Source organism: Aedes albopictus, chromosome 3 (genome assembly GCF_035046485.1).
Source record: "Aedes albopictus strain Foshan chromosome 3, AalbF5, whole genome shotgun sequence".
Lineage (NCBI taxonomy): Eukaryota > Metazoa > Arthropoda > Insecta > Diptera > Culicidae > Aedes > Aedes albopictus.
The window spans coordinates 229228978-229246857 of NC_085138.1; the positions used below are offsets into that span (position 1 = coordinate 229228978).

Consider the following 17880-nt stretch of genomic DNA (forward strand, 5'->3'; position numbering starts at 1 on the left):
TATACATTGGTATTATGTGTGAACACACATATTTTTTTGCTATGGGTGATCACACATACCAATGATTTGCGAAACAAATCAAAAGCATAAATAATAACTATGTTAGTTATATTTTGGGTAATAAATTATATGTGTGGGAAGGTCGATTGGATCGATGTGTAATTTCACATAAAATAAATATTTGCAGTTTTTGCAGTGTAATCTAATTTAAAAAAATTGGATTGAAACTGTTCGAAATTATTAATCGTATCAAATAGGACATTTTCAAATGTTGGTTCGCAAAAACTACTTTGCTCCACCCCTGCGAGCACCGACAACGAAACGTCAAAACTTTTTGCGGCAGCCATTTTTAATCCAGCGGAGAAAATTTTGCACCGTTCGCAGCACAGACGAAGCACTTTTTGGCGTGGTCCGGGAAAACTTTCGGAATTTTCGCCGGAAATCGAATCGCAAACGCCCGGACGCCCTCGAACCGGATTCGGGAACACACTGGAGATAGTCCGTGCGTGTGGTGAAGTAAATTAGAAACGAGTGTGGTCTCCGCTCTGCAAAGGTAAGAACCCGCGGGCAGCGAAGGCAGTTCCTTCCACCATTGTGTAAATTGTTCCCTAAGTGAAATGGATTTTTCTCGAAAGGATTTAGTGGCCGCTGGAAGGCAGAATAGTTCCGTTTTCCAAGTATGATTTAACCTCGTAGTGTGAAGTTCAGTATCGGGCAGAAAATTGGGAAGCTCCCGAAGTATGTTCCGGGAAGAAGAAAAAAAAAGTACCCGAAGAAGAAGAACACGGACAGCTAAGTTGTGAAGTATTTTTTCGTCGTTTGTTTTAGTTCACGGACAGCCGGAATCAAAATGGTGCCTCGTCGGATCGAAGGAACCCAGTTATCTCCCTAGTAAAGGGAGACAGTTGAATCGAACTATGTATCAAAACAAGTTTTGTTTGAGTTTGAACTGATAATGATGTGGTTGACTGTTTACGTTATTGTTTTTGTTATTCGGACTGTAAACGAAAAAAGTTTGTTGGTCATCTTCTCCAGACAACGACGCAGATGTGACTCGATTGAATGATACCGGCCTTTTGAAGGTGGAAATTACAATCATTCTATCCAGTCTATTTCCGACGTCGAATGCAGAGAGGAGGTGGGAAATACAAAGTGCCAATGTTGGAACTCTCAAGTAAAAGTTTATCAAAAGTAAAAGTAGTAGTTTAAAATTGGTGATTGTTTATACAAGACCAGAACCGTAGTCATTGTCCCTAAAAAAATGGTCAGGGAAAAAGTGTCTCCGCCTGCTCCCCTTCGAGGGCTTTTACTCGATGATGTTTGTACGAAGAAAAAGAAGAAGGTAAGAAGTGATTGATTGGCGAAGTGAAAAAACTAAAATCTTATCACTCACAAGTTGTTGTGATTTAAACAAGGACTCGAAATGAAGCAGTGAAGGATTCAAAGTGTTTGATCTAATGTTTGAACTGGAGAAGCCGTCGGTAAGATAGAGACAAGTAATAAGTGTTCCAGAATTGAAAGCTGACAGGACAATCACCAGAAACAGAATTCGCTCAGCTGATTCAAATCTGTTTCGAACTTGAAATGGTATCAGTATAAATATAACCTTTTAAAAACAAGGCCTTATAATGCTTATCAACTTATCAAAGAGCTGTGAAAGATACTTAAAAAGGTAACTGGACTTTTTTTGTAAGGGGCTGTTCATAAACCACGTAAACCAAATTTTGGCCATCTCAGATCCCTCCTCCCTTCTCGTAGACTTTCGTCCATACAAAAAATTTGAAATTTGTATTGAGCGTAGACTTATACCAGAACCCCCCTCTCCTCTTAATAAATGTTTCCTTGTCCTTAATGATACTATATTGTAATAGGATCCCGTAATTTTGAAAATAAACTATTAAACTATTAAAAAGTCTACGTGGTTTATGAATTATCCCTAATTGCAATTGTAATTTTGTTAGCTACGATACCTTGTTAAATACATTCGTATACATATCTATTATCAGGTCTTTTGAATAATGGTGCAAGTGACCACCATTACCAGTTGCTCTTACTAGAGATGCCACTTAGAGCTTGTTAGATTCAGGCTTAACATTCAAAGATCATTCCAGCGATTATTGCTTAAGCAAACAGGAATCTAGCATTTCTCGTAAGATTTTTTAAAGAATTTTGCGATCCGTATAATCTGTATTTTGCACTAGTACGACCGGGTCTAGAATATGCTTCCCTAATATGGAGTCTATACACCGAAATTTTGAAATCTAGGATAGAGGCGGTGCAAACTAAGTTCATCAGATATGCTTTAAAACTTCTCCTATCAGGATCGTTGTAGACTATTAGAAATTCATACCCTTGCCTACAGAAGAAATTTACCGAGTATTGTTTGTAGGAAAGATCTTCAGAGGGGAAATTGACTCACGTTTTCTCCAGGGATTTCTCTAATTTATGTGAAGTTTGCCGTTGGATTTTTCCCAGGAATCTCTGTAGGGATTTCTTCTTGGCTTCCTCCTGGGATTTCTCAAGGATGTTTTCGATCATCTGGCAATAATTTGGCTCATTTATCTATAACTTAGTTCAGAAGCCTAAAATTGAAATGTGATGTTCGACAAACTTGTAGATTATTGTTTTTTCTACAATTATCACCAAGGACGCTATATTCTAACTCTTATATTTACGGCGTAAAAGTGTTAGTACCACCTACTCAAACTAAACGATCGGATTTTTCGATCGTTTAAGCCTTCAGTACACGCTTTGCCAAGTGTGCAAATTTTTCCGGACGCTTAATCCAACAGGCCAACAGTGGTCTCAACATTGACAAAACATCGGAAATGTCAAACGTATGATTTGCTGTTGGTTGATGCGTGCGGAAAAGTTTGCACACTTGGCAAAGCGTGTACTGAAGGCTTTAGTATGAGTAGGTGGTACTAGCGCTCTCACGCCGTATATATGAGAGTTAGGATATGGCGTCCGTGGTGATAATTGTAGGAAATACGCTTATCTACAAGTTTGCCGAACACCTCATTTCAATATTATGCTTCTGAACTGAGCTGTGGATAAATGAGTCAAATGATTGCCAGGTGATCGAAAACATTCTTGATTTCTACAGTGATTTCTTCAAGAAGACTACTCTAGGATTATTCTATGGATTTCTCCAGATAGGTATGGATTCCGTGCCGTGATTTTATTTATAAAATTCCTCTGGATTTCTCCAGGGATTTATCGAACGATTCGTACAGGAATTTCTCCAAGAACTATTCTAGATTACTCTAGACACTATCAAAGATTGTTCCAGCGATTTCCCCAGAAATCCCTCTTGTGATTTTTCCAGGAATTCCTGTATTGGTTTTCCTCCAGGGATTAATCTTGGAATTCCTTCAGGGATAATTCTTCGATCATAGGCAGCACAGACGTAACATTTTCAATTAGACTTCTGTTGCTTTGGCTCCAGGTGCACTGTAAACGCTGCAGGTATTTCCTCTTGCTTGCTCTTATTGCTCATTTTTTCAGACCGTCTGCACTCTTTGACTCTTGTGTCAATAATATGCGATTCATAACTTCATGCGAAGATACTATTTCCAAATAAGTTACGCTCTTCTGAAACGAAGGTGTTAAATTATTTTGAAAGCCTCATCCACAACAGAAGTATGCTGAAGTGAGCGCCATGCTAGATAACTCGGTACTACGATTTAGAATGTGAAGCCATTTGGCTAGCAGTTTTGTGTTGGACACTGTTCTGCCATAGCCCAACTATGTTCAAATAAAACAGAATGAACTTTTGGCTAGATACTACTTACATGTATGTTGAGATCCGCGTATCACATCAAATGGGATAAAATGGATTGAGTAATAGCGAAAAAGTATTCAGAATAAAATTGCTGCCCAAATGGTACCACAGCCTACCTAAATAAAAATCAAACACATAATTACGATTGTTTGCTCACTGATACCTATTCAAGACTAATTGAGAAACAATTATTAAATAACACATCATCGCAAAACTTCGCACTAAACCACAGATACAGATCATCCACGCTTTCCTCTAGATCCTTTCGGGATCGCACTAATATCTTTGTGTTTCGTTCCAGCCATCCGTAACATGGATAGTGACGATTCCAGACCAGGTTCGTCTGCGTCCAATAGCTCCGGCTCGGACAGTCCGTCGAGTCCTGGGGTACCTGGCGGTGCCCAAGCTACAGATCAGGTCGATGCTGCCGAAGCGCGTGTATCTCGCTCTCGGTCCCGCTCGCGGTCCCGGTCACGGTCCGGATCCCGTTCGCGCTCGCGGTCGCGTTCCGGATCTCGATCGCGCTCCAACAGCCCGGCATCGAAAAAGAACAGCCCTCCGTCGAGTCCGAAAAACTACGACGATGCTCCGTCGCGTTCGAACTCACCATCGTTCCGGAGTGCGGAAAACTCGCGCAATTCTATGCCGCGGAAGTCGCCCCGCAGCCGCAGTGGCTCCCCGGACGGTGGCCGATACAATCGGTCTAGGTCGGGTTCGAAGGAATCGAATCGGTCGGACACTTCTCCGAAGCGTCATCGTCACCTGTCACGGCATTCCAGCGGATCCAACCTTAGCGAAAAGCTGAAGGGAGAGGAGATTTCCGACTGTGAGATGGAATCCGACCAAGAGGATAAGGACAAGAGAAGCAACAACGGTAAGTTGGAAGACAGCGAGATTCCGTCCGGCAACGATGGAGTAAAGGACACGTTGGACATGAGCCACGAGGATCTGAGCGACGTGAGCCTCGAAAGCGAGAATGAACAGGACAACGATAAGGACAGTGAGCGGGAGAGTGACAAGGACGAACCGGAAGAAGAGAAAGAACACGTAGGGAAGCAGCGAGCGGAGGAAGATGATGAGCCGCCGGCGAGGGAGAATGAAAAGATGAAAATAACTGATCTTCGCCAAAAGTTGGAGGAAAAGAAGAATCAACTGCGGAACATGGAGGAAAAGCAGCAAACGAATGGATCTGCTAGAGGTATTGTCTAAATTCATATATTGTGGGGTACATCCATGCGAAGCTTGCACACTATGGACATTCAACCAAATGTAGATATACGTATTAGCGTGGGACACGAAAAGACATTTTACTCCTGTACACTTTTTGAGTTCCATTTTGACCCCATATCAACTGTGCAAAATTTCAGCTCGATCGGAGAAACTATATTTTAGCGCCAGCCGTTTTAAGTTTTCATACGATTTACTATGGGGAAAATGACTTTTTCAAAGAAAAATCGCCACAGGTTGCCCCTTAACCAGTCTTGTGCATTATCACCATCATAACACAAAAAAGCTGTAACATCAACATTGCCCTTCTTCCTCCATCAACGCTACAGCCGACCGTCTCTATGTTGCTAACGAACACATTCGAGACGAACGCATTAATACGGTGGCTGCCGCCGCCACGCTCTTTCTCTGCAAATCTCTTGAGTAGCCGAACGCTTCGAGTCGTTCCGACGCAGAGCTATGTCACTCACTGCTGGGTGACTCTCGTCTGAAAATGCCAGGATGAAGGTCAATTTGTTAAGTAGTATTGCATGGCGCAGCAAACACAAACATAGCACGCCCTATGAATAGAATGCAAAGCGTAGAACAAAAACTCGCTTCGGTGTTTCATCGTGTGGTTCGAAAACAAGAGACGATCGCTGCTGTTGGATGTGGTTGACTCTGCATTGAACGAGGGTTGGCTTGAGTGGCTTTTGCGTGAATCGATTATGTTTTGATGGACTGCGTTTGTCGTATGAAGTGATGGTTAGAGCGAGTGTCATTCGGCATTAACTATCCTGAAACTGCACAATTCTGCCCTTAACCCCTAAAAATATATCGATGAATGATTTCTGTTGGAAATTTTGCGAGGAACAAATTCTCTGAAGACCGCAAAGCAATCTAAGGCATGTGTAAAAAGTTATTGGCTAAAAACCGAATGGCATGCCAACGCTGTTTAACATGTAAGGAATAACAATAAATAATAAAATCACGTTATTTTATCGATCGGGTAAGACTTAATAACTTTTTCCACGAATGTCACATCGCTTCGCGGTCTTCGGAGGTCTGATTCCTCGTGAAGTTATCTACAGAAATCATTCAACGATGTATTTTTAGGGATCAATGGGTGACCTCAAGCGATTTTCATTTGGCGAAGTAAATTTTCCCCATAGTAAATCGTATGAAAAACTAAGAATGGCGGGCGCTAAAATATAGTTTCTCCGATCGATCTGAAATTTTGCACAGTTGATTGGGACCAAAATGGAACTAAAAAAGTATACAGGAGTTGGAGTTTTACCATTTTTTTTATATTTTCCCATATAACCGTGTACCAGGCTAATACGTATCCTAGCTTTTGTGACAATTGGCATTTTAAGCGATGTTGAGATAATTCCATATTCTGAATCTGCACGCCAAACTGAGCCGAAATCCAAATTTTCATGAATTATGGAGCCCGGGAACCTATTTAAAAATCAATTTGAAATTTGTATGGGAGCGATTTGTTGAATCACCCCTCGTCGGATTTTGTACTGGGCGGAGCTGTCAAGCAGTTGCCCAGCTGTCAAAAGGTGATTTGAATAAATCTTCTTGAAATTGATTTTAGGTATCAAAACGAAGTTCTAAAAATCTGAAAAAATCATAGAGGCTTACAAAAAAGGTGCTCTTTCGTTTAAAAATATAAAATCATTGAATTTTTTAAATTTAAAAACCCAATTGCAATGTTTTCCTTGATCTCCAACAGGATAGACAACATCATCAATAGTGATGATTCATCATTGATGTTTAAACTGTTCGTCGATGTCAACGTTCTCTTCACTTAGCAAAGTTCCGAAATGCTCGCTCTACCTAACAACTAGTGTGCCTGAACCAGTTATCGCACTACCTAAGAAAAACTATTTGTACAAAAATAAGAAGAAGACCGTCAAATGTCATCGATATGTCAAATGATTGATTAGTTTCCATTGTTTACAGGTTTACTTTTAAGTATTTATTACGGCGTGTGCAAATGATAGGATTGATTGATTTGTCTTTATTAGAGAGACTTTCAGCCCTTGGCTGGTTCGTCTCTTAAATGATAGGAACTTTGTACCAGTTATGGATACATTTGCTATTTTAGGTTCCACTTCGCACTATTTGCCTGCATTTCTTACGGGATTAGCCATCACTGGTACACTATGGCGAAATAGGATGCAAGGAAGCCGAAAACTTAAGGAAAATGATTTATTTCAATCATAATTTAGCAAATTGTGAAGTTTGAATGATTGCGACCATCTTTTGTGAACGTGATATGTAGTTCAATTTTTTTTCATGTTTATTTGCATCATTAGAGGTTGAAAATTGACTATGGCGGATTTGAGGTAAATGTTCGAAGTGTTACGTCTGTTTGTCTCCCTGGCCAAGATCACAGGGTTCGACGGTATTAAAGTGAAGGATGTTAATTGTAATTCTTGTAATGAAAATATCACCTTTAACACTTTAATGCGCCTCCAACGGTTCATTGCAAACCGGCTGCTACAGATGGAGTATGGCTGATTTATCAGAAATGCTCGATAAACAGGAGGGACCTGCTGGGGCCTAGTAGTTTCTATACCCAGAAAACAGTTCTGGTCTATTGAGTCTGGGAAGGTTTCGAGAGTCGTTGTGAATCATAATGCAATTTTTTGTGTTTTGTGACGAGTCTCGGAATCTTTTTTGAGTCAGCAGCCTTTGAACTGTTTCCTGGGCTTCCCACTATTCGGTTAATTTTAACAAATACACTATACAAATACAAATTTAATTCAAATATGAAATAATTAGTAGTATCTCGCGTATTCAATTTGTTAATACATAGTTCTCAACATTTGATGTGCTTTCGTGATTCAATTTTCTCTATAATTTTCAATATCAATTTAAAATAGCTAAGTAACTAATAGTGGGAAGTGCAGCATTTAACAGTGCTTGCTTATAGATTCGAAGCTAACGTGTGATCAAGACGAAATCGACAAAAACTGACTACTTCGACTTTGACTAACGTAGACTATTTATGACAAATTAGATTTTTCGACTGAGTTTATGAAAGGTTTTCTTTAATATGGACTTATTTGGACCGATGCTGATAGTGCTGATAGGGATGTGGACGAAAGACAACTTTCAAAGATAATAAAAACAATACTAAAATGAGGATCAACGAAAATGGACATAACAATCACATCGACTATCTAACAGATCATAGGCACACCAAAGATTACTGAATTATAGGGCACAGCATAAATATGAACAATAACATTCTTTAAAGCTTGACATGACAAAAAAAAAAAACAAATACAAAATTGACCATATGACAAAACCGAAACTTTCACACCTTCTACCGTAACCTTCTGAGTCAGTACGCAACAGTGTCTTACTGGACGACATGTTCCGTGCACGGCTGGTGAACTGCTTCTGATGGATTACGTACTCTATCCTATCCAAAGGCCTAGTGAACTGTCGTTGTCCGCGCAAACGCGAGACGCTTGGGCGTACAGTGATGGGAGAGGTTTCTACGTCCGTCGGCGTGCCGCTAGGAACTTTTCACAAAAAAAAAAAAAAAAAAAAAAAAAAAAAAAAAAAAAAAAAAAAAAAAAAAAAAAAAAAAAAAAAAAAAAAAGTGTTACGTCTGTTTGTCTGTGCTATAGCCATAACTGGTGCACTGATCCTACAATAGTTTTATCTATCGGCAAGTTAGGCCATTTCGGTCATTAAATATGGCGGGAGACAGCGATGTTTTTCATCGCACGCCTCTATAGTTTCGTAAAATTTCCGCATATCAGTCTAGTCCATACTGCGTCTCAATAGTAACATTTTGATCATATGTACTTTTCTTTCTGCAACGAATGGTCTTTCGCTGTCTTGCGCCGGTCTCTAAATCAAATTGCTAGTTGAGCGTATTGGGTTTGAAATAATGCTTTTTTAACCCTCGAGCAGTCGCATCTTTGACTACCTGCAGCGACGCCGCGCTCCCGCTGTGCACCACTTGCGTGCATTTTTCATGGTGCGTGTACTCAGTACACGACCGCTCTCGGGTTAATTGGGATACATTGACCAATTCAACAGATCATTAGCAATGCCGATTTAACCCACCCATTGTTTTTTTTTATAGCTCACGAAAGCCTGCTGGACGCTGATATCATAGATACGAAAAATGACGAGGACGCCTTGGACTTCGAAGCAGAGGAAGGTGAATGTAATGATCCGCCGAAGGAGGTGGAGAAAACAGAGACTGGAAAGATACCAGTCCAAGCCCCTGAATCCGACAAGAAGAAGCCCTCTGCGGAGGAGTTGGAGGAAGGCGAAGAACTAGAAGAAGGTGAAGTTTCTGATGAAGATGAGAAGAGGCCGGAAGAAACGGAACCGAAGCCGGTGTGCCGATTCTACACTCGAGGTCAGTGTACTTGGGGAATGAGCTGTCGCTTCTTGCACCCCGGAGTGACGGACAAGGGCAACTACACCATGTTTGATATGGTGCGTCCCGTCCCGATTCCCCACCAACCTCCTCCGTACGCCGCCCATCCGGTTGTGTACCAATCGGACTATCGCATTGAACGTCCTCCGATGCATCATATGGCCCCGCATCACGCTGTTCCTTATGGCGCTGCTGCCGGCTTGCCACCACAAGTCAGGCCACAGGAACCTGTAGGCGAAAGTGCCTGGGAACGCGGTCTCCGCACGGCCAAGGAAATGATGCGTAAAGCTACCAAACGCAAGGAGCAAGATATTGACTTTGAAGACAAAAAAATGAATCTTTCTCTAACACAAGATGAGCTGGAGAAAGATAACTATTACACAAGAGGTTCACCCGAGGTAAGTCGCTCTTTTCGCCGCAGAGTATTCCAATCCACCAAATTTATCACGTGAAATTTTCCAGTCCCCTTCGTACGGTGTACGTCCGCCAGTTGCTGCAGCACCTTACGAGTTCAACGCCCCGCCGGCCACCGCTAAATTTACTCGACCTGGACCCGCCCCCTTCGAGGAGGATGCCTTCGGTCGCACCCATCGCTACCGGGAGCTTCCTTCCCACCGGATGCCTCAGTATGAGGATGAGGATCCATCCAAGCGCAGAAATCGTGCCACCCGGGAGGTGATTGTTCAACGTGCCGACGAATGGAACGACCCGTGGATGCGTTCCAAATCACCCGCAAGGGAGAAACGATCCGCTCGCCGGGATCGACGCAGCTACAGTAACAGTTCTTCGTACAGCAGTTCGAGCAGCAGCTCCCGATCCGGGTCCAGTTCGGATTCGAGCCGTTCGCCGTCACCCAGCACAAGACGTCCCCGGTACGATAGCCATCGGTCGAAGGAAAGCGACCGCCACACAACGCACGTCAGGAAGGTTATCCGGACGCGATCGCCCAGTGCAAGCCCGAGACGAGGCAAGTATTCGCCAGGTAAAATCAATTGGACAATTTTCTCATTGTTTTTAGAATATGCAATTGATTCAAGTGCCATCCAAACTGTGAGCAAACAGAATTTTTTGATAGCTATTTTATTTACGGGGAAATTCTCAGCGTGGACACAAATAGTAGGGTATCACGCCACTTGGGCGGTGGCGTCTGGTTTCCACTATAACTCAGTCAATTTTGAATCAATTGACTTGATATGTTGTACTTGGGTAGATACTACACCTATCTCACTGCATTCCAAAAATTGTGTCAATTGGTTCAAATTTGACTGAGTTATAGCGGCAAACAGACGAAAATAGAAGCCACAGCCCAAGTGGCGCGATTCCCTATTGTTACCTAAATCATCAATTGTCAAAGGAAGCTATCAACTTATTGCTGTAGAAGTACTCGTAGAACACTAAAAAACTGAGAAGCAGGTCGTGAATACATTACGCCAAAAATAAGAAGTAATGGACTTATCCACCGATGAACAGAATTCATCGCGGTCCGAGAATTTTGACACTAGAGCGGGGCCGTTTCCAATCAGAATTGGACGATTCTGATTGGAACGGACCCCGCTCTAGTGTCAAAGTTCTCGGACCGCGATTAATTTGGTTCATCGGTGGATAACTCCATACAAAAAGTTCGACCACATTTGTCAACCTTTCATAATTTCTGAAACCGCAAAAATGGAACGATTAGGTATATTTGAGATATAAGTTTTGCAAGTGCTGAAGATTTCTCTAGAAACTTTTTTCAGGTAAACTAAGCTTAATTTTTTCCTTACAGTTCGCAAAGTATCGCCAGTTGTTGCGAAGAAACGTAACGTTTCTCCTGTACCGGATAAACGGGCAATTGAGAAAGCAGTATCCACAAAACGGAAAAAGGTAATGCACTCTCTCAGCACTTTGTTTGTACAACATTTACATTTCTTTCTACTCGTTTCAGTCTTCACCGCCGCGCAAAGTTTCCACCGAGAAGCGGAGGCGGCGATCGAGCTCTTCCGGTTCGGGCTCGTCCGATTCCAGTGATTCCGGCTCCGAAAGCTCGTACTCGTCCAGCTCATCGACGTCGTCTCGGGAAAAGTCTAAGAAATCCAAGGCGACCGAGAAATCTTCGAAGACGGCTGCGTCGTCCAAGAAACGTAATTTCATCACTGTTCTGTCCTTTTTGAAACAATCTCTAATTTTTCATTCGATTTTCAGCTGCTGAGCTGAAGAAGTCCTCAAGCGACTCTAAACCAAGCGCCCAAGTCATTCCCCCGTCGAGTGCAGCCTTGGAGAAGGCGGCAGCCAGTGCCAGTGCCGCGAAGAAATCTTCCCGAAGGGAAGAGCTACTTAAGCAATTGCGTGCTGTGGAGGAAGCCATCGCCCGAAAGCGAACAAAAATTTCCTAAATCTCACTACTCAGCAGCTAGCCTGCGTTTCTTTTTGCCCGTAAGTTCACACAAATCATGGATATTCCATTCTGATCATTTTGACCACAGCAAAGTTAACCTTAACTCTTCTTAGAGTATAATGTCGATGTAAAAATCTCCCTAGTGAGTTTCGTCGCTTAATTAGAGTATCATCATTTCCTGCACTCCATAATCGCACAATGAATGGGAAATTACAGGACTGATACAACAGGTTACGGTTGTATCCATTCAAATCTGTCGTTTTGCGTTCAGCCGCAACAATTAGCTTGATTATTTCAATCAACCAACCGACTTACATAAACTTCTAGAATGCAACGACATTAGGTTTTCCATCAAATTTAAATAGCCTACTCCGGTGATCCCATCTCATTAAAGCAAGCGGCACCATTAACTGTCGTAGCAATCATATGTGTGACTTTGGCGTTATTCTCTGGACTAGAAAAACTATAGTGATACCGGTAACAGTAAGTAAACAATAAAAGTTAAGATTACCATCTGAATTCGGCTCGTCGTTATTCATTTGAGATGACAGATATACCCTGCAATCTATACTGGCAAATTCATGACTTGACAAATCTTGTAAAGTGAGATCAAAGTATGAAATATGATAATGATAGAGTAAGCCCAACAACAATGAAACAATAACGATTACAACACGCTGAGTAATTGTACTACTGTTGATACTTCGCGTACCCAAAAGCAATAAAATAAAAGCCATTGAGGTCCTTACTCTTGTGTGACCTAATTTGTGTATCATCCCTTATTGGATAGCTCATTGTCGGTTACCTCCTTAGATTTTTATTTTGTAATCTCCGGGATTTATACTGATTTTAAAATCTCGTCTCACGAGTCGTCGCGAAAGCCAAAATGGCTTCCGAGTTCAAACGCCAATGATGCCCCGTTGTCCGATTCCGGACGAATCCCTCGGGCCTCCGACCTTAACCACCAAGGAGGAACCGTTCCCTGCATGGTCCGTGTCGATGGTGTCAGGTCATTAGGCCGAATGGTCACTAGGCCGAATTGTTTTGGGGTCTTTTTTAGACATTTACATGGGAAAATAGGAAAAAAAAATCAAAATATTGAAAAACCCAAGATGAAATATTTTAAGCTGCACAGATTCTGAAATTTAAGGTCCAAATCTTCGAGCCTAGCACAGAAGCACAGAGCACATTTGGGGTACATTTAATTACTTTTCATAACTTCCCTTTGGACATAGCGTGCGCCAATCAAACACGTTCTGATTGATAAACGGCAATTCTCCGCCATTAACCCTTATGTGGTCGACAGGGTATCCGGGTACCCAGCGCCCATTTAAAAAGCACGGTGTAGAAAAAAGCAAAACATTTGTCGGACACATAGGGTCTTGTACCTATTTTGGGCACTTGCCGCTATAACTAAGTCAATTTCAAACCGATTAATTTCAATTTTTGTATAGAGTTAGATACTGTACTTGCCTAACTCTATACAAGTCAATCAGTTCAAAATTGACTTAGTTATAGCAGCAAGTGCCCAAAATAAGTACACCTGCCCAAATGGTACAAGACCCTATTTCAAGCATAACTTTTCAATCCGACGTAACTCGAGAATGTAAACAAATCCGGGTTTGCTGCTGCATGCATGATTCATAGAGCAAATTGAAGAATCCACATCACTGTTTGATGATTTATTGCTTAATTTGTTTAACTAAGCATATCTAGATTAAGTTTAAATAAGGGCGAAAGTAACATGAGAGAGTTCTCTTCATCGACTCTCTCTTCTGCAAATTAAAGTGACAAGATGCAAATTCAATCGATCTTTTTTACACTTAGACGCTAGATTGCATCACAACCTAGCGATTTATGACAAAAAAGTGGAACCATACTTGCATCTTGTCACTTTAATTTGAAGAAGAGAGAGTCGATGAAGAGAACTCTCTCAATCTAGATATTTTTCGAAACGACGTATCTCCCTGGGCTTGTATTATATCTTCCAGGAAGCTTTGATTTCAGGCATGTGGTCGATGTGCTTTAAGGGCCCATATAGCCGAGGCGGTAAACGCACGGGTATTCAGCATGACCATGCTGAGGGTGACGGGTTCGATTCCCGGTCGGTCCAGGATCTTTTCGTAAAGGAAATTTCCTTGACTTCCTTGGGCATAGAGTATCTTCGTGCCTGCCACACGATATACACATGCAAAATGGTCATTGGCAGAGGAAGCTCTCAGTTAATAACTGTGGAAGTGCTCATAGAACACTAAGCTGTGAAGCAGGCTTTGTCCCAGTGAGGACGTTACGCCAAGAAGGAGGAAGGAGGAGGAGGTCGATGTGCTTTGCAGTAATGATTGGAATAGCTGAATGTGTAATCAATGGCAAACAATTCTGTAAAAATCAGATCTTCAAGTCATCGTCATCTGATATAGTTATACTGATCATGGATTCTATAACATTCCCCAGAAAACCATTCCCCAGAAAACCAATCCCCAGAATGTACCATTCCCCAGAAAACCATTTCCCAGAAACCCATTCCCCAGAATGTACCATTCCCCAGAATGTACCATTCCCCAGAAAAAAATAAAACTATTGCTTTAATTCTGAATGGTTTATATTAATAGCTAAAAATCAAATATTTATTCGTAAAAAATCACCGGAAGAAACATCCTGCCAAAAATTCTTATTTGACAAGAAAAACTTCGGAAATAAGCATGATTTGCCTTTACAATTTAGGCTATTGGTATAATTATTGACATCGCAACTGCTTGCTTTTTCAACATACATTTTTCCTTCTTTTCTGCATAAGGCTGTTCTTTCGAATTGTACTTTTCAGTAAATTATCGGCGTCAAAACTTCTTACATTTTCTACGTAGTTTTTTTCCTTCTTTTCTGCATAGGCTATTCTTTCAAGTTATACTATTCAGGTAATTATCGGCACCACAAGCACAGGTGTTTAGAAATTTAGAAAAAAATATGAAACAAATATAACAGCAATTTTAACACCGGTGGAGGCTGTAATGCCCATAATTTCCCGAAAAGTGCAATTCGAAAGAACAGCCTATGCAAAAAAGGAGGGAGAATCTATGTTAAAAAAGTAAGCAGTTGCAATGCCGATAATTTCTTGAAAAGTGCAACTGGAAAGAACAGCCTATGCAAAAGAAGGGAAAATTTTTGATAAACATATAAGCAGTTGGAATGGCAACAATTCTTATAACGACTCAAACATTTTTTTTAACGAAGAAGGAAACGTAACACTCTGATAATTGCCATCGTACATCGATTTAACGGTTTATTTGAAAATTTGAGAGTTGACCAACTGCCAATTCGCGGCGCTCGCATAGTTTTTGTTTGAGTTTGACGTTTGCTCACTACTGCCACCTAATTGATGATTGGCCAAATTCAGTCCTTTTAGAATTAAGCGAACCTATTTCCGAGACTAAAATTTAAATCGAAAAATGTTCGAAGTGTTACGTCTGTTTGTCTGTGGTGACATTGTTTTCCTTGCGGCATTCAAAAACCCAATATTGTTCCTTTTTTTAAACAAGCTTTTTTTAGAATTTAGGCAATTGCTACAATTATTGGAATTATAACTGCTTTCATTTTCAACATAGACTTTTCCTTCTTTGCTGCATAGGCTGTTCTTTCGAATTGCACTTTTCAGGAAATTATCGGCATCACAACTGCTTACTTTTTCAACATAGATTTTCCCTTATTTTCTACATAGGCTGTTCTTTCAAGTTACAATGTTTAGGCAAGTTACAATCGGCACCACAAGCACAGGTGAAAAAAATATATAATAAATATAATAGCAATTTAACCCTTTCTTTCCCACAAGGTTTTTTGACATTTAAAAATAGATAAAATGGTTTCTAAACAAATCACCAGAACAAAAGATGTATAGTTTTACTCCAAAATATCGTTAGAAATGAAAAATTTGATTTTTGAGGTGGATCACCTGTGATCCATTGGGAAGATGGATGCACTGAAGGCACATATATACAAATTTTGTTTTTTTTTTATTTGTATATTGTTTTTCCTCAAAACTATATAGGTATTTCGTCCATCACACCTTTAATTCATCTTGAGATTCTAATCTAGCCCTTCTGCAAAACTTGTCGGACTTCTTACAGTTATCATAAGTAGTTATTCGAACATGGCTCGCTTAGAATCTATGGATTCTCTTCTCGTACCATATATACCCTCCTGGATTAATCTGCGACATATTGCCGGCGATAAATAGATAATATTATATGAAATAATGACATTTTTACATGAAACACTATTAACAATGGCAAATTTCTTGGATGTAAACAAACATGCTAACAAGGAACAGGTTAGATCAGAAAGTATAAAAATGTCGTTATGTTCCCAATGGATCACTGATGATCCACATGTTTGTTCATTAAATTAGTGTTTTATTGTCAACTTGTTTGTAAAACAATATTTTATTGTGCTAATATACATACTATAGGGCACGTTAGTATTTTTTTCCGTTGAGAAAAATGTTCAGGTTTCGGAATATCGAATTTTTGAATATTGTTTGAATTAAAATAGAAAAAATACCGACTTTCGCTAAATCATTAAGCTCTAGAACATAAACGAGCAGAGAAATTTTGACCAAACTTTGCATAATAGTTCATTAAACATATACAAACATCTGATGAAAAAATGGAAATTATCTAACTTATCCTGTATTTGTATGAACAGTGCAAAGTAGTGGATCACCTGTGCTACCATGGGAAAGAAAGGGTTAACACCGGTGGTTGTAATAATGCCCATAATTTCCTGAAAAGTGCAATTCGAAAGAACAGCCTATGTAGAAAAGAAGGGAGAATCTATGTTGAAAATGTAAGCAGTTATAATTTAAAAAAAATTACTCATTGCCTTAATTTTAAGAAGAATATTGTTTGAAAAGAAGGAACATTGTTGGGTTTTTGAATGCCAAAAGGAAAACAATGATACTTTTTCCCTTCTTCATTAAAAATATTTAGAATTGTTGGCATTAAAACTGCTTATATGTTCACTTTTTCTATTCCATTCCATAGTATTGGATTAATGATAAAAGCCCTTCTCATACCGCATGAATGAAAAGCCTTTGAAGCGAATAATTAGGAACAGCCATTGGGATGGATCCCTCCAACCGTTTGCAAAAAAAAACGTGGTCAGTTGAGTTTTTAGTATCTTGTACACTGAACAACATCAGAAGAATATGCGTTTTCTCTGTAAATTTTGCACATCACTTTTAAAACGTTATTCATCGTAAAACAAGTGCTGCACAATTTTCACAAATCTGTCAAAAACAAAACATTTTAGAGCAACGCAACTAACAGTTTGTGAACTTTCAAGATAGGTTTAAAGATCAACATGCAACTGTGTACAATGGTAATTAAATGTTTGAACCATTGTAGAATATGTTTATGTATATAGACCTCTTCATAAAAAATAAAATTCCTGGAATTCAACCAGTCACCCCCACATCTGAATTCTTATGCTAAAACAAACTTCTGGTCAAATTTTCAGCTAAATTGGTGAAAATTTCGAGGTGCCTCAAGTCAGAAATGTGTTTTTTGGTCATTTTTTACCTTCAAAAAATGCCCATGAAGGCTAGAAGCCATATAAAATATTGCGGCCGCCAGTAAATGAAACATTTTTCCATTCCTTACAACTTTTGTGAACATTATGTGCTGATCGGAGAATGTTTTGATCATATTTATTCGATTTTCAGTCATGTAAGTACCCTAAACAGTTACATTTTTCAACAGTTTTTGTTCTACGAAATTCAAAAACACAACTTTTATAAAAAGTACCAAATCATTAAATAATCACCCACATTTTTCTGAACAATATTGCCATACATCATTTTCTTATCAGATCTACGAAAAAAATCACAAAAATCGAAAAGTATAAGCTTTCCTGAGTTTTTTGATATCTGGGGTAGACGCGACTGTTGGCAGACGGAATAATCAAACATAGTAGCTTTGCTTTTTCTTGATGATTGCGATGATTGATCATTGTCTCTAGTGACGGGTAAACACAAGCATGTATTGCCGTGACAAAATTGGCAAATGTTGTATCGCAGTAAAAAGTACTAAGTGGGGTGGATGGTAT

At 40.0% G+C, this 17880-nt stretch overlaps 1 protein-coding gene across 1 annotated transcript; it reads left to right on the plus strand.

Annotated features, from left to right (window-relative positions):
- The first annotated feature begins 341 nt into the window (after positions 1 to 341).
- Positions 342 to 11798, plus strand: LOC109400295 (zinc finger CCCH domain-containing protein 18). Its single transcript, XM_029868349.2, is given in 8 exon segments — positions 342 to 553; positions 4086 to 4982; positions 9108 to 9808; positions 9873 to 10148; positions 10150 to 10377; positions 11176 to 11273; positions 11335 to 11530; positions 11592 to 11798. Coding segments are annotated over 7 exon segments (2397 nt in total). The 5' UTR covers positions 342 to 553; positions 4086 to 4096; the 3' UTR covers positions 11604 to 11798.
- The last annotated feature ends 6082 nt before the right edge of the window (positions 11799 to 17880 follow it).